The 25,187-nt window shown below is 42.5% G+C and overlaps 1 protein-coding gene across 1 annotated transcript in view; it reads right to left on the bottom strand.

Annotated features, from left to right (window-relative positions):
- Nucleotides 1-4,913, bottom strand: part of NSD2 (nuclear receptor binding SET domain protein 2) — a 52,668-nt gene extending 47,755 nt beyond the window's left edge. The window contains exons 1-3 of the mRNA XM_033148417.1: nucleotides 4,264-4,913; nucleotides 1,599-1,764; nucleotides 107-273 (exon numbers count right to left, since the gene is read on the bottom strand). Coding sequence (XP_033004308.1) covers nucleotides 107-273; nucleotides 1,599-1,764; nucleotides 4,264-4,857 — 927 coding nt within the window. The 5' untranslated portion in view covers nucleotides 4,858-4,913. The remainder of the gene's footprint in view (nucleotides 1-106; nucleotides 274-1,598; nucleotides 1,765-4,263) is intronic.
- Between the last annotated feature and the right edge of the window lie 20,274 nt (nucleotides 4,914-25,187).

Raw genomic sequence — 25,187 nt, 5'->3', positions numbered from 1 at the left:
AGTATATAAATTGAAATAAATAAATATGCATGCATGCATTGGCACATGTGAACATTCAAGCAGAAAACTGAACAACTATGTTAACACATAACACATAAATATTTACCTTTATCTTCTCTGCTTTGGTAAGGGAATGCTTCGCACTTTCCTGGCACAATTGCTCAAATTGCTCTTCTCCTTTGAATGGCACAAGACTCTTCTCAAATACCCATGCTCGTTCTGGGGCATCTCCAAAGAACTGAACATGATATTGGCGAAAGCTCTTCTTTTGTCCTGAAAAAGGTAGCAGGCACACTTATATAGTTATTTTGTCACCTAGAAATATTAATATAAACATACATAAATGTAAAAAAACATTTCATGGGAAATGGAAAAAGGATTAACCTTTGTTTCTTTCAGGCTCTGATCTCTTAATACTGTATATAGGTTTACATTCTTTTTTTCTTTTTTTCAAATCATGAACTCTGTTATGTCACACCCAGAGAGGGGGGGAGAGGGAGTGTAGTTTGGAAATATAAATTACTTATAACTGGACAGTTTAAAGAAATAGGGCATTATTCAATGCAGTCCTTTGAAAAAGGCCTTGCAGAAGTCAATAATATTACTAATCTCAAACAGTTAATTCTTTTCAGAAGCATTCAGTAGTGAGGGGCTAAAGATTGAAAAATAGCAACTGTGACACACATGAAGTTATAGCTTTGCCAAGACAACCTCACAGTGCACAGCTACATAACTGGGTTCTGTTATACTGTTGGGAGAACTTCCACCTACATTGAATCACAGGAAGGTGCAACGGCAAGGTTTATAGCAGGTATAGGCAAACTCGGCCCTCCAGATGTTTTGGGACTACAATTCCCATCATCCCTGACCACGGTCAGGTCCTGTTCGCTAGGGATCATGGGAGTTGTAGGCCCAAAACATCTAGAGGGCCGGGTTTGGGCATGCCTGGTTTATAGGGTATGGTTGAAAGAAAGGGGGCAGGTCAGAGACTATGCGAGTCTTTCCCAACCTGGTGCTCTCTATGTTTGGACTACAACTGGCCACGATGGTTGTGGTTGATAGATGTTGCAGTCCAAAACATATGGAGGACTCTTGGCTAAGCTATGGTATCATGCTAAACCTGAAAATTAGCAAAACAAATCAAAAACATTGTCTCTATATGGGGGTCTGCAACAAGCTTATAAGTCTTGTTTTGTGATTTAACTGTGGAAATTGCATGAGCGGAAAAGAAAACTAATACAAATAGTCGCCTACAATTATTCTTTTTTTTAGACAAAAAGCATGACACTGTTTAATTCTTAGTTATAGAGTCAGTAAAGTATAGAACAAATCAATGAGTAATAAATGATCAGTTCAATACATCATGATCAAAATATCTGTAAGAATCTTATTCAAATCACAACATTATTCTCATTTATTTTAGCTATTTTTCTAATAAAAAGCACAGTGCAACTTGTAAAGCTTACTTCTTCTTTGTGTATTTAAGCCAACAGAGACACATAAAAGATACCAGTTTACTGGTGGCTTTCCTTGCTCATTTTTGAGCCTAACATAGCAATAGCTGCAAATGCAAAATTACCAAAGACAAGAGGACATACCATTTAGTTTTGTGAAGTTGTAAAGAAGAGGATCAGTTGAAATCATGCATGGCCACCAGGGATAGCCAGATACTTTGGACCATACCAAGTCTCCTACACTGTATTTCAATACTTGAGTTTTGTCATCTTTTCCAAGTAGTAAAGAAGAATCTTCTTTAGCAGGAATCTTTTTAGAGAAAGAAAAAGGCAGACACTTACAAATTCTAGCAACTTGATCAAACAAATATATATTTTCATATTTGAGTGCACAGGGAATGAAGAATGTTTCATAAATCACACATAATTGGTAACAATACACTGAGTGTCTGGAGCATTGCAAACGAATGGTAACTTTAACTGGAATGTTCACGAAAACGTTTAGCCATATGAACCAAGTTTGGGCCACAGATGCACAGCTAAAGGGATACAACTATCAGATCCACAGCTAAAGGGATACAACTATCAGGGTACCCGTCGTGTTTTTTCAAGGCTATGAAGTTTTTTGTTATTTGGTAACAGGGAGAATATATTACTTCGAAATGAAGAGTGAACTCCAATTTTAAAGGAACAAAGGAGCCTCAGCTTCTCTGGAAGCAAAAGGAGTTGAAGCAATGGCTACCGAAAGCCACAACTGGTATCAATTGTTGCTTTAGAATCCCTACTGTTATTGGAATTTTCAGGAACACAAGTCTCAGTACCACTTCACACATAATGTGTCAAAAAGCATATACTTGACATTTCATGTGCAGTGGCGAGCTATGGCTGACTCCTGACTTTCTGACATATGCACCAATAAAATTCATATATGCTGTACAGACACTTGACGTTTTTAGGTGCATGCATAAAATAGACTGAGGATATATTATCAGTGTTTTATGTGATTCAACCCTGTATTCATTTTACAAAATTTTAGTTTCTAGCTCCAACAGTGGTCACAGTGTGTGTTTGAGGACCATTCTAGAAAGGTCAAGGAACTTTCTTTCTGGCCAATCTTCCAGAATCATTTCATACACCACATGCAAAAGCTGCAGGGGCTCCCAAGAAACCTTTGTGATTCAAGCTGTCAAGAGAATTAAATGGTAGCAAACAAACAATTTTTCCATATGCTGTATCGGAAAGCCAGTACTATTTAAGGATAGTTTATACATCCAATAAAATTAACTCATAAAGCTCCTCTTGCATTGTACTACTTGAGGCTGCAGGTGCACACATGGAGAGGACCATACATGAAAGGTATTGTTATAACATGGGCTGTCATGGATGTACCAGTCAAAATGCTGGAAGCTGTGTTATTCACTTACTGGACGTTCTGAGTCATCTTTAAGGAATGTCCCACATATAACACATTACAATAACCCAACTAGGAGACTACCAGAGTTTGAATCATCATGACTATCCATGTCCAGGAATGGCTGCAGTCACTGCTAAAAGACCCTCTGAACTACATAGGACATTGACTATTTTAGATCAAGAAACACACACAAACATTATACCTGCCATTTCAGGGAGAGTACAACTTCATAGAAACCTGTTTAGAGTCTGATTGGCAGGTGGGTATGGTTTTTTGGGGGGAAATGTTATAGCTGGCCAAAAGTGGCCCACGGACCTGAAATTATCTGTAGCAAGCACGTGGAGGTTTATTGATCAGAGGTAAATGGACCCCTCTGCTACTTTACTAACATCTATGCAGGACAACTTAGCTTCTAGCTGGCTTCCGATTGCTGTATTACACCTACTTAAGGCAAAATAAGTAACTCATAAAAGAAACAGAACAATACTGACACTTCTTTTTTTTTACCCTTATGTTTATTTCCCCTGGTCTCTTGCTGGGAAATTCATACACTTTGAGTGAATGGTACTTAGCACCTAACTGTACAAACAATGATCCAGAAGAGCTATCCCTTCATACAGCAAATACAACTTTTTAAAAAAATTCAAGGGCAGTGTAGGCAGAAGCCCAGCTGAGAAAAATTATCTCCTTCCCATTCCTGAAACACATTCTTTACAGATCATAAAATGCTTCCTATAAAGCTGCTTGGTATAGCCTTGTTACCTTTATAATTAATAACAAAGTGCTTCAGAATGAGTGTGTGCTAGAAGCTTGATTCATTTTGCATTCCGTTGCACAAAGTCTAAACAGCACAATGTCTCAGTAAAACAGTCCATCTAAACATAGGTTGCTAAACCAAGATGGTTGGGGCTGAAGGAAATTTTAACTGGAGGGCACCTTGTTGGCTAGCTACCCGTGTTTTGGTGCATCAAAGTTAATACAAATAGTCCCTCTCCAATAGCCTGTCAGCTGGAATTGTTTCATCATCATCAAAAAGAAGATGAAAAAATTGTTTTCATAATATGATTCAAAACTGGACCTTAATGGTCCATTATCATTAAATACATTATTAAAACTTCCCCTATTATTAGATTTTCTGTCTCAAGTTCACTCTGGGGAACGCCAGAGAAGGGGAAGATGAAACGGACTCAAATGAGTGAAGCATGGGGGTGCATGTCTAATCTATCCTCTCCAACTTCATTTGCTAGACTTATTAATAGCCTCTGAAACTCAGAACCCTTGTAGGAGCCATCAGCTGCTACCTGACTTATCAGTTAGGAAAAAACAGGTCAAACATTGGTAACTTCAGTTGACAGGAGTTACCCAAAGAGCAGAGGTAGCAAATAAATCCTGTACCTTCTCATCAGAGGAACTAGATGTGTTTGACGCTAATGCCGCTTCAACAAAACCCTGTTCAAGTAAGGAATCATATTTGATGCTTCTTTTTCTATTTCTCCTTTCCTTATTTGCTGGCTTTTGCTCATTCTCCTCTGCCTGAGACACATCTATTCCATTGTCACCACAAATTGAAGATTCAAATAGAGGCTTTCCATTCATGTACGTTTTAGTGATTTTCAGTTTAATCTCTGGAGAACCATTCTTGACAGGTGTAGTGTTAGGTGGAGTTGCAGGTTCTTTTATATCCTCAGACTCAAAGCGCAGCTTGGTGTCTTGTGTTGCCGATTCTCCATTAAACACACGAGAAGTGAGATCTTTCAGTTTGTCCGCAGGAATAAATGGGAGAGCATCGTGGCCATTATATTTCGGCATAATGTCCTCCTGTAGTGTGGCAGAAAGGTGTGTTTTGCCCAGGTAAACAGAACACTCACGATTCACTTCACAGTTCTGTGTTTTCCCTGTAGGATTTCCAAGGATCTCTGGTACTTGCTTCATTTTGATGTGGTTGACCCTTTTTTTGGCTAGAAGCAGAGAGCTACTTTTGAAATCCATTCAGTCAAAAGGATTTCCAACTTTGTACCGCTGCATTAAAACAGAAGAAAAGAAAAGGAAGAACCATTAGTACTGGAATATTTACTTATTTAATTGAATGCTGCTTTGATGTATATTACTTAATATAATTTAGAGCATGTGTTCAGAAACTTACCCAGGCAACATCCCCACTCGAGCAATTTGGCATTCTATTTACCAGAGGCTGTTTTTACTATATTTATACCAGGTTTATATCATTTTGAGGGCAAACTAGTTTAGGGCATTAACACTTCCAATTTTAAAACTATTTGATCACTAATACCATTACTGTTCATTACATTATCCTTAGGAAGTAATTATCTGGATCTTGAAATCTGGCAAGCACTGGTTCTCATGTGTCAATAAAGGTGAGTAGGATTCAGAAGAATTCATCCCCCATTAGCTCCACCAAACAAGACAACTAACTGCTGTTGTAAGAGAAATGCCAGACTCTAGAAAGCGGTTGTGATGCCTTGTGCACCAACATGGCTGCCATTTGCCTGCTTCCCACCCACCTCATTGGTTCAGTCAGACAGTCAGTCAGGAGACTGCAATGCAGATCATATGCTCCAAATCATTATTTAAACAAACTGATCTCACAGGAAGAAATTTAAAATGTACATCTAAACTTAAACCCGTCAAAGCACCAATGGTTTCGCTGGAGCTTTGTATTCAGAAATTCAGAATATTCTATTGCCTCTACCTAGAAAACTCCTTAATAAAGTTAAGGAAGGGGGACAGATTCCATCGTCCTGGAAACGAACCAGAATCAGTGTTACCTAAACCAAACGAAGATAAAGAACAGGTTGACTCACAGACGGATAAAGCATGCAGGGGTTTGGTTCCACGTATACGCAAAAACACATATACTCAAACCATGGGAACCACCCCATCATGGGGCTTCCAGAGCCTGGCATAGAGAACCTTGTTGCTGTCCAGTCGTTCAGTCGTGTCTGACTCTTCGTGACCCCATGGACCAGAGCACGCCAGGCACCCCTATCCTCCACTGCCTCCCGCAGTTTGGCCAAACTCATGCCAGTCGCTTTGAGAACACTGTCCAATCTTTGGAACCTTACTGTAAAGTTATTTTTGCGCTAGGCATTTCTGCCTTGCTTGGGAAGCAATGCCCTCTCCATGCCTCAACCCCGGAGGCCCTGGGGTATTCTCGTGAGATCTTGTGGGAGCATCCTACGCCCATCGTCTAAACAAGGCAGAAAGCTTAAAATCTCTTTTTGCACTGGGTTGGAATTGCACAAGTTAAACGCATGTAAGATACGATTGTGTTGTTGTTCATTCGTTCAGTCGTGTCCGACTCTTCGTGACCCCATGGACCAGAGCACGCCAGGCACGCCTATCCTTCACTGCCTCCCGCAGTTTGGCCAAACTCATGTTAGTAGCTTCGAGAACACTGTCCAACCATCTCATCCTCTGTCGTCCCCTTCTCCTTGTGCCCTCCATCTTTCCCAACATCAGGGTCTTTTCTAGGGAGTCTTCTCTTCTCATGAGGTGGCCAAAGTACTGGAGCCTCAACTTCAGGATCTGTCCTTCTAGTGAGCACTCAGGGCTGATTTCTTTGAGAATGGATAGGTTTGATCTTCTTGCAGTCCATGGGACTCTCAAGAGTCTCCTCCAGCACCATAATTCAAAAGCATCAATTCTTCGGCGATCAGCCTAAGATACGATTGTACTGTATCTCTAATTAACACTGATGCTAAATTGTTCAAATGTTCTTATTGAACATCCTTCAAATTTAGCACCAAAATACATACAATTAGAGCAGACTGGTTTTATTAAAACATGATTAACTGCTGATTCCTTCAGCCACAAATGTAATTCATCATGCTAATCTTAAACAAGTCAAAGGCACTTTGTGTCGTTTGATGTGACAAAGGCCTTTGACAAATTGGAATGGGGTTCTCTTTTAAGGTCTTAGAATTTATGGCAATTGACAAGGCAGTCAAATATAAAGATATTTATATAAAAATAGACATGCATCAGAGCTAACAGATAGGACTCTGATGCTTTTCAAGCAAAGAGGAACAAAACATGGCGGTCCTCTGTCACCCATGTTATTAGCCAAGGTTTCCATTGCCAAGGCAAACACGCTACACAATAATCTTAACACTACTGATGGCTAAACACATTTAGCAAATTTATTTGCAGATGACATTGTTAATGATCTTGAACCTAAATGAAGCTATGCCACACTTAATGAATGTAATTAAAGAACATGGAAATGTAGCAGGTCTTGAACTGAAGGAAACAAATTGGCAAATATGCAAGAATAAATAAATACCTAGGTGTAGATATCCCCCCAACACTGAAATTTAACATTTCTATTTCATTTACAACTGTTAATCCAGAAAATAAAAGCTAAAAGAACAGGACGGTTTTTCACTTTCTTGGCTTGTAAGGATAGTAGCAATTAAAATGATCATATGCCCAGTCAGCATATTGTGCAAATGATTATATATTTGTTATAATTTCAAAAAATTGCCAATACTTATTAATATTATACATCCAGAATAAGGGAAAATCATTCTTGCATCTATACATTCAGACAAAAAGAGGGTATCAAAAACCATGCTGCACATTCTTATGTACGTGGGGCTACCTTTGAAGGTGACCCAGAATCTACAACTAATCCATAATACAGCTAGACTGCTGACTTGGAGAAGCCGCCAGGACCACATAACACCAGTCCTAAAGGATCTACATTGGCTCCCAGTCCATTTCCGAGCACAATTCAAAGTGTTGGTGGTTACCTTTAAAGCCCTAAACAGCTTCAGCTCTGTATACCTGAAGGAGTGTCTCCACCCCAATTGTTAAGCACCGAAAGAGATCCAGCTCTGAGGGCCTTCTGGTGGTTCCCTCGCTGGGAGAAGTGAAGTTATAGGGAAGCAGGCAGAGGGCCTTCTACCTACCCTGTGGAACACCTTCCCATCAGATATTAAACAGATGCCTTTTGGAGGACATCTAAAGTCAGCCCTGCATACGGAAGTTTTAAATGTTTGATGCTTTATTGCGTTTTTATATTTTGCTGGAAGCCACCCCGAGTGGGCGCCATATAAATATATGGTGGTGGTGATGATGATTATAATCATCATCATTATTATTATTATCATCAACATCTTAAATATACAAAGAACAGAGGAATACGCATTCCAGGATTACCATTATACCGCAATGCATCTCACATAAAAATATATAATTTCAATACTAAAAGGTAATACAAAAAGAATTCTGATAACAATGGAAATGCCTGGAAAAGCAAGACAGAACTTGAGAGGGTCTCAGTATTTAATTCATCCATCTCAAAAAACTTCTATCAGTTAAGACTCCCTTTTTAAAACAAGACATGCTTCTTGGGAGGGGGGATTGTAAAAAAAAAAAAAAAAAACTCTTCAATGCTAAAGATTTTTATATTGGTAATAACCCCAAATCAGGCAATCTACTACTATTAGAACTTAAACATACCGGTACTTGGTTCCAAATCAATCAGGCAACAATACCAACAATTTTCGTAATTTCAACAAGAAACAATAGCGAAGAACTTTTGTCAGAAACTTGCAAATTCTTAATTGAAGAATACATGGGATACATATACCAGTTTAGAAACAACCTGGGAACTTGCAAGTGAATATTAAAGATGAACCGTGGAATGTCATATAGAACATTCAAATCAGTGTCAGCTAGATTTAAAGCAAATTCCTTTAAAATTATACTTTGCTGGTATCTTACTGAATAAATTCAAATATAACCTGGATGTGTTGGGAGAAAATGCAGTGAAAGAGGAACATTTTACTGTATGTGGTTGGTCCTGCAAAGTATTATGGAATTTTTGGTCAGAACAGTTGGGGGAGTGAGCTATTGGTTTGTTCTTGTTTTTATTATGCATTTTGTGTTTTTTATCTTGTAGTTTTATACTGTGAACTGTACTGAGATCTACTAATGGTAGTATACAAATTTTAATTAATAAATAACCCAAATGTGCAACCTAACTGATATTTAATAACTCAGTACAACATAAGGTTTTCAAAAATCCTATTATTTTATTGGTAACAGCAGCTAGACTGGGAACAGTGAAACAATGAAAAACCTCTCATACTAATTTATTTGAAGTTTGGTGTCAACTTTGGCAGATGAAAACTTTGGCTCATGAAAAATTGATCTTATAAAATTAAAGCATAAAGGAAATAGTCCAGTTTTTTTATTTTAAAAAAAATAAATTAAAAAAAGAAAAAGTCCAGAAGCTGATGAATTTATTGAATATATGTCAATGTCAAAAAATATTTACCATCTCCCTTCAACTCAATGAACATTATGGACGTCTGGAAACTTTGAATAATAATGAAATGGACTTGCATACTGAAATTTAATTATCACCTTTATAACTTCTTTGACTTGTTCTCTCCAATAAGCCAACACGAATATAAGCAGGAGCACCCAATTTCCTACAAAATACTGGTAAAGCTTATTGACTCGAGTATAAGCAGGGTGTATGCGTGTGCAGGCGGCAGAGGAGCGAGAAAGGAGCCATTTCGAGCTGCTCCCTCTTCCGCCACTGTCGGGGCTCCTGTGCCTGCCCCTTGTGAGAGGTGGATGGCGGCTGCTTGTCCCTCGTCTGCAAGAGCAGGCATAGGAGCCGCGATTGGAATAGGCGTGGCACAGTGCCTCTCCCAAACACGGCTCCTCTGCCTGCCCCTTGCGAGCGGCAGGCAGCGGTGGAGAGGAGCGGCGAGAAAGAGCCGCTTGTCCCTCGTCCGCCGCTCGCAAGAGCAGGCATAGGAGCTGCCGCACGCCTCACTCGAGTTTAAGCCGAGGGCGGCTTTTTCAACACAAAAAAAATGTGCTGGAAAACTCAGCTTATACTCGAGAACATACAGTACATATTATTTATAAATTATTGAGTAAGCTTTACAATGTGTAACAATTCAAAGCTAATTCTGCAAGTAAGCTATTAACCATTATATGCTCTATGATGTTTCACAATGAGGTGTTAATTCAGGGACCACCAACTGCAGCCACAGGTACCAAAGAGCCCTCAAAAAGCTTTCTTTGGTGCCCCCAGGATAAACCACAACCCTCAGATTCCCAACTGTCAATTTATTTAAAAAGCAACTTTATAGGAATTTTAGAACATGAAATGAGGCAAAATGTACAAGCACCACGCTTCTTACTTTCTGTGAGAAATTAGCCTGTTGCACCCTTTCAGTCTTTTACTTTGTGCCCCTGCCCTCATTTTTTTGCCCCCTCCTGGAAAATTTCCTGTATACATCCAAGTGTGAGAGGGAGAAATGTACGTATAGTCTCGTATGTATGTATGCACAAAAGCAAGAGCGAGTGAGTGTATGTGTGCGAGAGAGAGAGACAAACCAACAGAGATGCATGAAAGTATGGTGTGGGGCACACTCCACCGCCCCCCAGTACTGGGGAATGCTCTGTTACTAGACAGCAACAGCGTTGTGTGTGTAATCAATACTGTGTGATCTCCGCAATTAGTACCAGCTCAACATGATCTCCATCTTAATGTGGGAGGTCAGCTTTTTGTGGTTTGGTGCATTAAGAAACAGTTATTTTGTCACGACACCCACAGCAGCCATATTGCTTTATGCGAAACTTCAATGGCAGCCATTTTGTGACTGGTGCCCACAGCACTTTCTAAAAATTCAAAATATGCCTGCTGGTTAAACAAGGTCTGCGATTCCTGTACTAAATGTACAGAAAAGGCACATGGATCCTTAATTTTTCACGTTGGTAACCGTTCCTTTCCCACTTCAAGTTAGAAATGAAGTAGACAAAACGTAACAAGCTTAGCCTTTAGCACAGTACCCTGATAATTTGAAATACTTTATTGTCACTTGTACAAAGTGAAATTACACGAGCACCCCCTACTAAGCTCTCTTAGTCTTAATTCCCCTCCTTTACTGACACACACCATGATGTTCCTCATGGTGCAGGGCCTCCCTGAGTAGTCCCTACCCCATTATTTGTGGGGTCCCTCAGAAGTCCTTACCCCATGCAGAGATTATGTAAGCTACTTGACTCTGATGTCCACTGCCCAATACAGAACCTACAGAGACACTTGGTGGCATACGTATCTCGACAATCCCTCATCTTCTGCTGCTTCCACCTGGGCTTCTCACATATTCGAGGCCAAGATATCAAACCAAAGGATCAACAGTGAAATAGGAGTCTTTGTGGGTCAGAGGTTGAGCAACTACATTCAGGAGGGAATTTAGGCACAACTGGCTTGACTGTCTCAAGAGATGCCCAAGCACTGATTCTACAGAATCTCTGCCCGACATAGTAACATCATTTCCCCTCGAGATTTTATTTTTTTTAAGGTTACTTACTACAAGTGGGATAACCTATTTCAAAGAACTACACACCTTTTCTCTTCCAACAGGAGAAATGTAACCCACCAGGCTTCCTTAACGGGATACAGAAACTCAGATGGCTAGAGGTATAGGTCTTTAATCTGCTACCGCATAGCAAATGCAGAGCACACTGAGGGATCACGTCCAACAAAGACATCCGGTAGTTGTACAACTGAAACAACTGCACTCTGTGACAAGGACACTGCAAGCTCCACTGCCACAGAAACTGGTCAATCAAGAACCTGAGGCTAACCTGCAGAACACAGTGAATGAAAAATTATTAGTAAAAAACGTAAGGGGGGATGGAGATTGCCACACTTAACATTATAAAACACAAAGACAACATTGAAGTATAATTCAAAAAGTTAAGCAAGAAGTGGATTACATTGGAACAAGAAATAGCACAAAGGAATTTGTGGGTCCTGCCCTTTTGCATTTTCAATTCACTGATGTTACAACCATTAAATAACCAGTATACTCTAGGCATGCTGAAGATCTAGAAAAAAATGACAGTGCTGGTCATTCCTTACTTGCTCATCTCTGATACCACCAAGTTACTATCAGCAGGTGATGGATATGAATTTGCATAACAGCATCCTATCATTGGGGTGGGGGAAGATTCTTCGGCTGTAGAGCTTTTACAATTAACAGCCCAATTTCTCTGGAGCAAACACTGGGGACCCAGGTCTCAATTGGCTGCAGGCTCACAAATTTCAACATTTATTAGCTGATCAAGCCCTAAAGGCTCAAGGTAATAAGAAAAGTTATAGCTGACCCTGGGGCATAAGGGTAGGGGGTTGGTTTTTGGTCTTTACACTAAACTCCTGAAAATCTCTAATGGGCCTTCATTGGAATTGAAGGGTACCGTAATGGGGGGAAATTTTTTTTTGCAGATAAATTTGGTAACCAGCATCTCCACTGCAATGTTTCCAATGTTTAATGGAAAACATTACAGGATTAAAATCTTGGCTCCAATAGTTGTTGTTTTTTAAATCACATACGTCTTAATGTTGGACGTAAATTTCAATAAAAAGGTATAAATACAAAAGCAAACAAACAAAAAACCTAAAAATTATACCAGCTGATGTTTCCAGTCTGTTTTCAGGTAAGCACTCCCAACATAAGGAACATTACAGTACTTTAATCTGGATATATCCAATAGATGTGTTGCTGGGCCCAGCTGTGCTTTTCTCCAGATAGTCTGGTTTGCCGGTTGCAGTCCTAAGACAAAAGGCACTCCTAGCCACTTGAGGTCACCTGATTCAGAAATAGCCCTAAATTGCATACCTGACAACTCTGTACAAAACAAGCTGCAACTCTCCATCCACATCAGTGGTCTTCCCAAACAATACTTTATCTTATCTGGATTTATTGTTCTCATCCGTCTTACAACTACCTCCTGACACCTGTTTTAACTTTTTGACCATCTCCCAGGGATTAGCATTAGATAATCCATGTGATTAGTGATCTGCAAACCTTCGGATGACCTCTCTTGGAAGTTTCATTTAGGAATTAAAAAGAATGAGACAGGTTGGAATCCTGAGGCACCGCAAAGGTCAATGGTCTTCGGGTGGTAAAAGCTGTCACTTAACACAATCTTCTAAACCTCCCCCAGCCAAAAAAGGGGGGCTATAAGCTGTAACACTGCCTCTCTTAACCTTGGATCCCCAGATGTTGTTGGACTGTAACTCCCAGCATACCTAGCCAGCATGGCTAGTGGTCAGGAATGGTGCAAGATCTTCAAGAACAGGGGTAGGCAACCTAAGGCCCGCGGGCCGGATGCGGCCCAATCGTCTTCTCAATCCAGCCTACGGACAATCCAGGAATCAGCGTGTTCTTACATGAGTAGAATGTGTCATTTCATTTAAAATGCATCTCTGGGTTATTTGTGGGGCCTGCCTGGTGTTTTTACATGAGTAGAATTTATTTAAAATGCATCTCTGGGTTATTTGTGTGGCCTAGGAATTTGTTCTTTCCCCCCCCCTCCAAAATCTAGTCCGGCCTACCACATGGTCTGAGGGGCAGTGGACCAGCCCACAGCTGAAAAAGGTTGCTGACCCCTGTTCAAGAACATCTGATTTAGAAAGGCTGCTGTTCCATGATGTTTCCAAAATCACTCCAGAAAGATGCTCTACGTGACCGGCAAGAAGGCAAATTTATTTGTAACATTCATTAGGCAAAACCTTGTTAATACCCACATTGAGAAAACATTGGGGCCCTGCATAGGATACTATTCACATCTTAAAACTATGGACACCCGTATGTGTAAAAATCACATCAGCTAAAGCAAGTTCAGGAATGGTTTTTCCTATGAGCAATGCTGAAAATACCTCGTTGCTCACTTTATAAGATGCATTCCTGTGCATGCCTACTTGAGAGTACAGGCAACTCCCAATTTACGCAGGACTTTTGTTGGAATGCTCTGTGCGTTTATGTGAAACACCACTGGAAAAGTCTGCAAACACCCTCTCAACCAGGGGTCCCTGGATGCAGCCCAATCGCCTTCTAAATGCGGCCCACGGATGGTCCAGGAATCAGCGTGTTTTTACATGAGTAGAATGTGTGCTTTTATTTAAAATGCATCTCTGGGTTATTTGTGGGGCATAGGAATTTGTTCATATTTTTTTTTCAAAATATAGTCTGGCCCCCCACAAGGTCTGAGGGACAGTGGACTGGCCCCCTGCTGAAAGTTTGCTGACCCCTGCTCTAAACCCTTGAAAAACCCAGCAGAACTTACCAGATGCCAAACTCAACACAATTGCTCCCTCCAAACCTTTTTGCTCTAACTCTTAACTCTCCACAGGCCTCAACGGTCAGTGCAAGGGCTCCTGGGATTGCAATTGCAAAGGCTTGTGGGATTGCTAGGCACTGTTTTTGCAAAATTTTCACCCTTTCTAGGCTCTTTTAGGGCAATTTTAAAAGTCACTTCTGGGTTCTGCGCAGTTGTCCATCAATCACATGTGCAAATTGGTTATTGCCTATAACCTCAATTAACATGAATGAGATATACATCTGGGTAAACAAGCATATATGATTGCTGTGAGAAAAGCATTTGTGAGGGCCAACTGTAGCGCAGTATGATGGTGGATAGATATAGTGAAGTTTATAGCACAGAAGCAGATAGGTCATATCCCAAATGCAGGAGAATTCATAAAAATAGAAAAGGTAAGCTACTTAGGTGAAAAGTGGTTGGATGTAGAATCAAATTTGTAGACTATACATTAAAAACCCTGCACTGAAAATCCGAAGGCTTTAGCTTTTATACACAGGCCCACCAAGAGCCTGGTTCAGGGGGTACGAATGTAGCGGGTTGCAAATTAGAAGGAGCTGGAGTGCAGGCATTCATCAAGAACTCCTTGAAGTAGGTGCAGGATTGCAGTTGGCTTTGCGAAGAAGGGGCACAAGAATGAAAATATCAGTATCAAGGCAAAACAGAACATCAAGTTGTTTTATAAGAGAGGGGTATATAAAAATCAAATAAAAATTTCAAGAGAACTTTCTTTTTTTAATGAGCAATTAGGAAGAATACTGCCTTTCCAAAATGAAAGCAGATCACTCTGCTTTCTTCACTTCCCCAATAACTCATTTTAGGAATAAATGCCCACTGCATAAAAAAACAGAGTAAGCTCAGGTGAATACAAGTGGACCTTACACATCCTGCTAAACATACAATAATCAGTCCAGATTAATATAGTTTAGTCTTGAAGCCGAACTGTGCTAATATGGGGAGAGATGGGCAGAAAAACATGACACTTCATAGTACAAAGATGCCTCACTCTGGATAAGGGAGCCAAATTTTGACGCCAATGATACAAATACCAGGCCTCATTTTGCAGCCATTTTATACCTCCTATATTTTCACAGCAGACATGTGGTGTAGCTTAGATTGAGCTAGCAACTTGCAGGAAGTGAGCAAAAACAGGGAGTTAAATGAGTTCAAAATGTGAACCTGCACGTGCTCAGAGTATTCCGTTGTTGTAGAAATCAAAGCATGGAGGGTGGAGTGATACATGCTTAATTGGCTTTGTGCATGTTTTTTATTATTACTAATGGCTCATCACTTCTTTTGGCTATATTACATTTCTGAACAATCAAATGTTCATTTTTTTACTATTTTTAAATTTAAAAACATATTATCAAGTTGCCTAAATGTTTCATTGTTGTTTTTATTCTTGAGTTCCTTGTAAGAAATAAGGCTTGGCATTGTAGAACAGGATTCTTGTGCCTTTAACAGCTGTGTGGCAGGCAGAAATTAAACTGGGTAAGCCTTTGATATGGGAATGCAATTACTGGGAAAACTTTAACTGTTGATAGGTAAAGGTAAAAGGTAAAAGGTAAAGGACCCCTGGATGGTTAAGTCCAGCCAAAGGCGACTATGGGATTGCGGCAATCATCTTGCTTTCAGGCCGAGGGAGTCGTTATTTGTCCCCAGACAGATTTCCATGTCATGTGGCCAGCATGACTAAACCACTTCTGGCACAATGGAACACTGACGGAAACCAGAGTGCACAGAAACGCTGTTTACCTTCTCGCCGCAGTGGTACCTATTTATCTACTTGCACTGGCGTGCTTTCGAACGACTAGGTTGGCAGGAGCTGGGACAGAGCAACAGGAGCTCACTTTGTCGCGGGCATTTGAACCGCTGACCTTCCGATCAGGAAGCCCAAGAGCCTCAGTGGTTTAGACCCCAGTGCCACCCGCGTCCCTACCTGTTGATATTGTGGATCTCAGATATCTTATTACCTGTGTATAGCCCCTGACATTTATGGGGGGCTCACCTGCAAAAGAGGGCACAAGTTTTCATATGAACTGAAATGCAAGCAAATGTGTCTCTTCTGAAAGTGCAGCAGAGCACTGAATCAACATACTCGACTCAGAAAATCCTATTGGCATCTCTGATGGGTGGGATAGCTCAGTTGGCAGGGCGTGAGGCTCTCAATCTCGGGTTTAAACCCCACATTGGGCAAAAAGATTCCAGGGGTCTGACTAGATGACCTTCATGGTCCCTTCCGCCTTTACTATTCTATGATTAGAAATGGAATTGTAAAGTCTTATTGGAACAGTGATGAGAGCAAAAAAAAAAAAAAAAACCCCATTAGACTCTAGACAGAAACTGGTAGGTTTATTATGCTCAGCTGTGGGTTCTTTTGGACAAAAGACTTCTTTTAAAACCAGCTTCAAGCCCTGGGCAGGGTGGAATGAAGAACATGGCTTTGCTTGGACAGGTAGATGACAAACTAAACTGCAAAAAGCATTTGGAGCTTTGTTCAGATTACTGGGGACTTCAGGGTGGCTCAGGAGAAGAGAGTTCCACATTATTTAAGAGGACCTCATATTTCATAATACATGGTGATTGGCACAAGGTCACTCAGTGAGCTTCGTAGCCAAGCAAGAATGTGAGTAAGCCTCAACACCATAAATCTCAAGTCCTGGTTGCCATCAGTTCTTAACTCAGTTGGGCTTACTTCTTTTTATACATACACAGGATGGTACTATGTACCAATGACTGCTGCTGAGGCAAGCACTAGGCTATTTTTTAAGCAAATTGTTTTTGTTATTTAAACATGCATTGATTAAATCACGGGAATAGGGATAAATGATACCCATTATAAATCAGTTTATACAGCTAAAACAAGAGACCAATCAAACAAAATCAATTGCAAAGTACCAATGAAGGAATCAAATCCAAGCCTTTGTAAGCAAAACAACACCTGAGTTCTAATATTTCACATTTTTGTTAAACAGACCAGTTTAATATGCTCTACGAAAGAACTGTATAAAAAATGTCACACTTTTAAAGCAGATAGATGTTAGTTATATGCTCTAGTTTTGAAAGTCCTTTTGATTTCCATTCCCATCAAATTTTAGCAATTATACACCCCTCCTTTGTCATGTTTTCATTGTGAACTCATGGAAACAGGATGCACTTTATGGGCAAACCTCAGGTCAGCTCATAAGTCTACTGTTTACTGAATACCATCTAACAGCTGCACAGCAAATGCTGTATTTCAAGAGACTGAAGAACCAATCTATTAATGTACTGTATAGTATATTAAAGCAATTTAATATTACAAAGATTTAGCAAGAGTCCACTTCCGATGCCTTCAATGGAGTCTATTTCTCCCACTTCCATGCCTTTTAATTAGGTTACCCAAAAGCCCTAGGTACCAAAACCCTAGGAAGCCGATCTCTCTGATCAATTGCCCCAGATTGCCGTGCGCATCCCTATGAATGCAGGAACCCATCCATGCACGTGGCAACGCGAAATAAAAGCGCGATCTATTATTGGCTTTTAATTCCCTAGCAAAAATCTGAAACGTTTCAATCCTAGGAGATGCAAGACCCTGTGGCCCCTTCCCCTCTGGGCGGGGGGGGGGGAGGCACAAAAACCCAGCAGCTGCTGCGTTGTGAAGTAGCCCCAGAGGCGTCCTTTGCAGTCTCAATTCCCCAGTGGAGCTGCGATCGGAGGCTTTCCTTCTTGCCAGAAGGACATCGGGCTAAACTGGCGATGGGCGGGCGGGGGTGTTTGGTTGGTGGGTGGTCAGTCAGGAGAAAAGGTCTTCCCAGGCCAATCGCCCTCCTTCATAACCAGGCTTAAGCCTTAGAAGGAGCGCGCCCTATCAGGGCTTATTAAATCCATTTCCCATAAGCTGAGCAGCAGCAGCAGGGCTGGCGCACCGCATCCCCAACCGCACAGCGCTCCCTTGGTGGGGAATGAATCAAACATGGCTTCCTTCCCTGCCCATACGTTCCCGGAGTTGCATCCTCGCCCCCCTCCCTCCCTCCAGCAGCCCAGGAAAGAAGCAGCGGCGGCGGCGGCGGCAGCTGCTGCCTCCGGTGGAGGGAAGCCCTCAAGCGGGCGACCCCAGAACCGGAGCCCAGGCGGGGCCCGAGGCCGAGGGAGGAGAAAAGCCTCCGAGCACGACCCCCGTTCCTCCCCCGAGACCCTCCCTCCGGCCAACTCCGGGCCCCCCGTTTTCACTTCGGACCCTTTCTTCTTCCCGAGTTACGGCCCCGCCGCGCCTCCCATCTCCTGCAGAGGCGGAGCAGGAAGGCGCCCCCGACCCCTGTGAGGGTGGCCGGGGCCGGGCTCCGCGGGGAAGCGCCTGCAGGGACAAGCCGGCCCCGAGGGGCATCTTCTGGGGGGGGGGTGCGAGGGAGACGGGGCGCCGGGAAGGAAACCCCCCCCCCCGAGGCCGGGAAGGAGAGGGGGGCGCCTGAGGGGGGAAAGCGGCTCCGTGCCTCAGGCGAGGGAAGCCCGCCTCCCGCCTCAGAAGGAGGCAGGCGGGACCCGGAGGACCCCCCCCCGGGAGACGGGCGCGCGGGAAAGAACGGCAGGCGCGCCCCCGCCCCGCAACCCCTGAGGGGAGACCGGCCCTCCCGCCCGGCCGCCCTCCCGCCACTGACCTGCTGCTGCCGCTGCCGCGCTCTGAGGCGGGGGCCTCGCTTTTTCTCTCTCACGCCCGCCTCGTATTCCCGGGCGGTGGGCTCCCCCTCGGCTCCTTCTTTTTCGCGGCCGCCCCCCCCCTCTCTCCCCCGAGCAAGCGAGAGAGCGAACGGGCCACCGACACACCGACCGAGCGTCCCCTTTGGTCTCCGCCTCCTCCTCCTCCTCAAGCCGCCTCCTGCGCCTCCACCACCCCCCCCCCACCCCAGCCCAAAACCAGCGCGAAAAATGCGCCGCTCTGATTGGCCGGCGCCGCCTTCGCGCCGCAACTCCCGAAGCGGTTCATTCAAACCAGCCGCGCAGCCGGAGGGGAGGGGCGCGCACGCGGCGCCTGCGGGGGGGGGGGGGGAAGGAGGTGGACCCGATTCGGAGGCAGGACGCGAGAGAGAGAGAGGAGAGGCGCGCGCTGCCTGCCCACCTCGCGATTCGGAACCCTTAAATACTTGCCCGCCTTTAATGGACTTATACATCCGTACGCACCCACAACGCTCTTAGTTTAGAAAACCATAGCAAAATCCATTTTAGATTAATAATATTATAGATATAAATAGACAGATAGGTACTCTTAACATAGGAAACCGTAACAAAATCCATTTTATATGGAGCCCTTTCATAAGGTTCCAGATGCAGGGGTACCCAAACTTTTTTCAAAGGGGGCCAGATTTAAGGAATTTTTTTATTTTGTTTCGACTATGGCAGACCAACAAGGCTACCTACCTGTAACTGAACCAAAGTTGTTGAGCTTTTTTAGGATTGAAGTTGCTTTTAGGATTTTACCCCAGGACATACACTGCCACAGGGGTCGGATTAAATCGACTGGTGGGCCAGATAGGGCCCCCGAAATGGACTTTGGACATGCCTGTTCCAGAGCCTTTTGCAGCATTAAAATGGTATAAACAAGGACCTAAAAACGGGTGGGAGGTTTTTAGTGTATTTATTATCCCCCTTAGTTTTAATGCATCAATGTGGAGTGGATCCGTTGGTTGGTTGCAAGTTGTTTTGGGTTGCCTTAGGCAAGAGAAAGTGCCTAACAAATTTAATTAACAACAACAACATACTAATAAAAATAGTATTAGGATATAGCATTCATTATAAGCAGGAAAGCAGTTGCTTGATTTAAATGGTGCAAGCCTAGAGTTGGAAGGGACCCTGAGGGTCTTCTAGTCCAACCCCCTGCAATGCAGGAGTCTCGACTAAAGTAGCCATGACAGATGGCCATCCAATCTCTGCTTTAAAACCTCCAAGGAAGGAGAGTCCAGTTCATCAACTCCTGAGGGAGTCAGTTCCACTGTTCAACAGCTCTTACTGACATAAGTTCTTCCTGATGTTTAGTAGGAATTTCTTGTAACTTGAATCCATTGAAAGGAGAATACTGTACAAGCTTGCTCCATCTTCTGTAATGGATGCTGAGGAATGGTGCACCATTGGAAGAAGGCTCAGAGCCCAGGGCAGGGGCAAAACTAGGTTTTATTTCACCTGGTCAAAGACCCAGTTTGGCACCCCTACGCGCATTTGCGCATGCACACGCAGGCTGGGAGCCTCAGTGGTGCCCCTCTGCAGACTTCACCTCGGGCAAAAATCCCAGCAAGCCTCCCTCCCCAATAGCTATGGCTCTACACAGGAAGTGGTGGTGGGACAATGAGTAGTCAGAAGGAAAAGAGGGAGAAGACTTGGAATAGGTGTTGAAAACTGCAGAGGTTACAGGGCTTAGTGAGCTGGGAAAGTCAAGAGAGAAGTCCCAAATCGGAGGCTGAAGCAGGCGAGTGGGAGAAGGGAGGTCAAGAGGCTGGTGAAGAGTCATGGGTGTCTTCCCTTCCTGTTGCAACAAGCTTCCCTCTCCCTGACTCCCAGAACCAGGAGAGGCATGAAATGGGCAAAGACAAGCTGCACAAAGGCACAGTCTCTGACTGCTTGGGAAAAGCCCTGGAGAGGAGACATATACAGCTATTAGGAAGTGGGGCCTTTAGTCTGGGCAACTGGTTTCATGGAGTACATGGAGCCTACATGGAATAAGCTGCTGTGCTCATTTAGGCCTGAAACTCAGCCAAGTCTGTGAAGATCGTGTTTTTGCTATTAAACAGTTAATGCTAACTTTGAACTTTATGATTTACTGATCTGCATGCTCTGTAACATCTTCCAGCTCTTTAGATATTTGAAAATGGCTATCATCTTCTTTTCCAGGCTAAGCATGCCCATTTCATTAATGAAAACAGGGACACCTTTGTGAATTCCTAACACTCTTTTCTTCACGCCAATAATTACTGCCTGAGCCATCACCCATTGTACAATGCAGAAGGCTCTGCTTTGCCTACTGTATATTAATTTACTTTGCAATAGCTTTTCCTGCACTGACTTCCAAAGGAGGATTTATTCTGCTCCATGCAGATACTTTTTATCCTGGCCCTGCCCACAACACATCCAGCGTCCATTTGTTGCATGGCCTCATATAACCAACATGCTTAAGTTTAATTAATGCATGAAGGATTTAATGCCTTGGGGAAACCGTACTACCAGACTTAGGTAGGTCACTCCCCCTCAACTTGAGAGGAAGATAATGAAGGCCATTTTTCACTCCAGTCTATTAGAAAAGCTCAATGTTTCAAGCCATTATTGTGTTCCTTTACCAGCAATTTAGGAACTTTCACTGCTATAATTAAGTCGTATTTTATTGCCTGTGCAACTTTTTTTGAATACTGTAATGAAAAGCACATGAATATAACCTTTGAAGAGTTAGTAAGTAAATAATTTTTAACTTAACAAGTGTGTGGTCTTTTTTCTATACCAGGGGAAGAGGGGAACTCTTGAAGAAACTCATAAGGGCATATATTAAAGGTCTAACAACGCATGTTTCCGTGATTTACTTTGCTGCATATTTTGTGATTTTAAATCTCTGCTGGAGTTCTCACCAAAGAGTACTTGCACCAAACTTGGATCTTGACATCCAGGAATTATTTCTGAATATGTCTATTTGTTCCCAGCCAGCCAACAGCATGTCTGCAAAATGGAGACACAGATGGGCCTACTTTTGCTAGTTGTTACCTACCCTACCACAAGGGCATTTAACAACTGGTCCGTGAGAAGCAATCCAGGAGAGGGATGGGGAAAGTTGGGAAAGACATCAGATTTCTGTTCTTGTTACGGTGGAGATAATTTTGTTTTGTTTAAAATGATTAGTTTTTTAATCTGACCATGTATTTTATGCATTATGAATTGCCATAAGAATGATAGTAAGCAGGCTATAAATCTAACAGTATTAAATTAGAGAATAGAACCCTACATGCATCAACCTCAAGTGCAATCTGTACACAGAAAATGGAATGTATAAATCACACAATTAGACCCTATATAGCAGCAGTGCACGAGTTGTGAAGCATAAAATTATTATTTTTTCCCATTTCGCCATTGCCATTCCATGCTTTACAACTGCTTCTATAGTTCTGGTATTTTGTAACAAAAGCAAACAACAGGACTTTCTCAAAAACAAGTCATGCCAGATGAATCTCATTTCTTTTTGACAGTTACCAGCTTGGTGGATCAGGGGAACGCCGTGGACGTAGTGTATCTTGATTCCAGTAAGCCTCTGGACAAAGTCCCCCATGATATTCTCACAGAGAAGCTGGTAAAATGTGGGCCAGACAAAATAACAGTTAGGTGGATTTGTAGCTGGTTGACTGACACCAAACTGGGAGGGGTAGTTACCGGTAATGCCACAGAAGACAGCACCGGGATTTAATATCACTTTAACAGATTGGAGAACTGGGCCAAAACGATCAAAATGAATTTCAGTGAGGATGAATGTAAGCTTCTAGCTGAACATGAGCCAACAGTGTGATGCAGCAGAGAAAAAAGAAAAAGAAGTTAATGCATTCTAGGCTGCATCAACTGTAATGTCCAGATCCTGGTAAGTCATAAGTCTAATCTATTCTATATTGGTCAGACCACACTTGGAGTACTGTTCTAGAAGCCACAATTTAAGAAGGGTGTTGACAAGCTGAAATGTGTGGAAATGAGGGCGACCAGGATGATCAAGGGTCTGAAAACCAAGCCTTGTGAGGAATGGTTGAGGGAGTTGGGTATGTTTAGCCTGGAAAAGAGGAGGTTGAGAGGAGAAATGACATCCACCTTCACATTTTTAAAGAGAAAAACTTATTTCCCCCTGCTTGAGGGTAGGGCTCAAATCAATGGCTTCAAGCTACAAGAAATGAGATTCCAACTAAACACCAGGAATAACTGACACCAAGAGCTGTTTGACAGTGGAACAAACTCCCATGGGAGGTGGTGGACTCCCTTTCCTTGGGAGGTTTTTAAGCAGAGGTTGGATGGCCCTTTGTCACGGATGCTTTACTGTTGGGGTAACCGTTGGAGTAACCTGCTTCAACAGGTCATGAAGGTCGTGAGGATTTGGAGGAATTGAAGAGGGCTGAAGAGGCGATAGGTAGCAAGAGAAGCAAAGAGCGGCCGAAGCAGCAGCAGGTGGCCGAAAATAAAATAGACTGCAGTCAAAGCTTGTAGTGCACTCACTGATAGCGAGCGAGCTCTCCGACCTCTCAAACAGAGGCAGGGGCTATTTATTAGCTTTTCATACATCGTCATCAGCATAACACCAACCAATTACAACTCAGCAATATCAAGCCCTTCTGGGCGGGAAACAACCTCAATAACCGTTAACTAGAAGCTTCCTGGCGCGCTTTAGCTGGAGCGGAGGGATCCCGACTCCAGTACTGCAATCTTGGCCGGATCTTCTTTTTCCTTCTGTGCGCAGAAGGATGAGCGCGGTGGCAGCAGCATGCGCGGGAGACGCCAAAGCGTATTCCCACACTTTACCTGAGATTTCTGCATTAGCGGGGGAATGGGCTAGTTCAGGGATGTCCAAAGTCCGTTTTGGGAGCCTAATCTGGCTCGCCGGTTGGTTTAATCCGGCCCTTGTGGCAGTTTATTTCCTGGGCTAAAGTCCTAAAACTAGCTCAACAACTTCAATCCTAAATAAAGCCGAACAACGTCAACCGTAAAAAAGCTCAACAATTTGGGAGTAAAATCATTAAAAAGCTCAACAACTTCAATGTCAAAAAAAGGTTAACAACTTTGGACGGCCCTTCACTTCCTTCACTTCAACAAATCTGGCCCTCTTTGAAAAAAGAAGTCCCAAGTAAACTAAGAGAGGTCTTTCTGTATGCCACAGCGGCAGCACGAATTTTAATACAGTAACAAAATTCGATAATATAGTGCCAGAATAAACTGCAAGAGTTTGGCGAAATGGTTGTTAACCAACAGTCTGACAGGTGGATCAAAACAGGTTTCCAGAAAATTGGGCGAGATATATATGTTCAGAAATATAGTAGGGGTCGGATAGTCATGCCAGCTTTCCAGTAACCTTGGAAATAGAAAAAATAATATGGTATGAAAATCGGGTACCGGTTGATATTACAGTGTGACAAAGATTTATAAGAAGATATTTGAATGCGTTGAAGTACATAGAAACGAGCTAACTACCGGTATACGGTTGGGCTTGACAGGAAGTCAGATGGGTTTGGGAAATTTGTTGGCACTGTTTCTTCCTTTTAGTTTTTTCTTTTTCTTTCTTTTCTGGTTGTCATTTATTCTTTAATGATAGGATATCTTTATTTTATTTGCATTGCTATTGCTGTATTGGTATTTTTTTTTCTACAAGTGTATTGAATTTGGAACCTGGTAGGGGTATTAACAAGAACAGGCTGATACAGTGATTGTAATTCTCATATTTAATTTTACTTTTTGTATTTGGAACGTTTATTGTACATTTATGGTAAATATTGTACATATGACAACTAAATAATAATAAAATTCTTCATTTAAAAAAAATTAAAAACAGGAAAGAAAAAAGTTTGGACACCACTGGGCTAGTAGTATTTCCAGGTCCCTTCCAACTCTGCAGTTCTATGGTTTGCCCAGCCTGATTACGGTAAATTACTTTAAGTAGATGCTCTGAACTGGATGAGGTTAACTACTAGGTGGATTTGTAGCGGGTCCACTAACGAAACCCCAGGATTGCTTATGGTTCCTTGTCATCCTGATTAAAAGAAGCGGCAAGTGGAGTGCCACATGGTTTTTTGTCCTAGGCCAGTTGTAGTTCAATGCAGGGCTTTTCCCCAAGCCAGAACTAACTGAAACCCAGCTTTGGCACCTCTCAGGTGGGCGCCATTCCCATTATAAGTTCATGGTGAGTTCTGGCACCCATTTTTTCCTAGAAAAATAGCACTGGGTATATAGGTCAGAGTGCTGGAATCGGGTTTGGGAGAGGCCTGGGTTCAAATCTTCCCTTCAAGCTCACTGGATGTGGCGTCCATTGCCTCTCTTGGCCTAGCCTGTTTCACAGGGTCATTGTTGTGAAGCTAAACATGGCTATACGGAGGAAAAGGAGGCTACAAATGTAATAAAATAATAATAATAATCCTAATATAATGCAGTAACAAACAAAACCATGACATCCACAGGAGAGTTTCCTGCCG

Source organism: Lacerta agilis, chromosome 5 (genome assembly GCF_009819535.1).
Source record: "Lacerta agilis isolate rLacAgi1 chromosome 5, rLacAgi1.pri, whole genome shotgun sequence".
NCBI classification, from domain to species: Eukaryota; Metazoa; Chordata; class Lepidosauria; order Squamata; family Lacertidae; genus Lacerta; species Lacerta agilis.
Note: the sequence above shows the minus strand (reverse complement) of the source record. Positions and strands in the feature narration are given on the sequence as shown.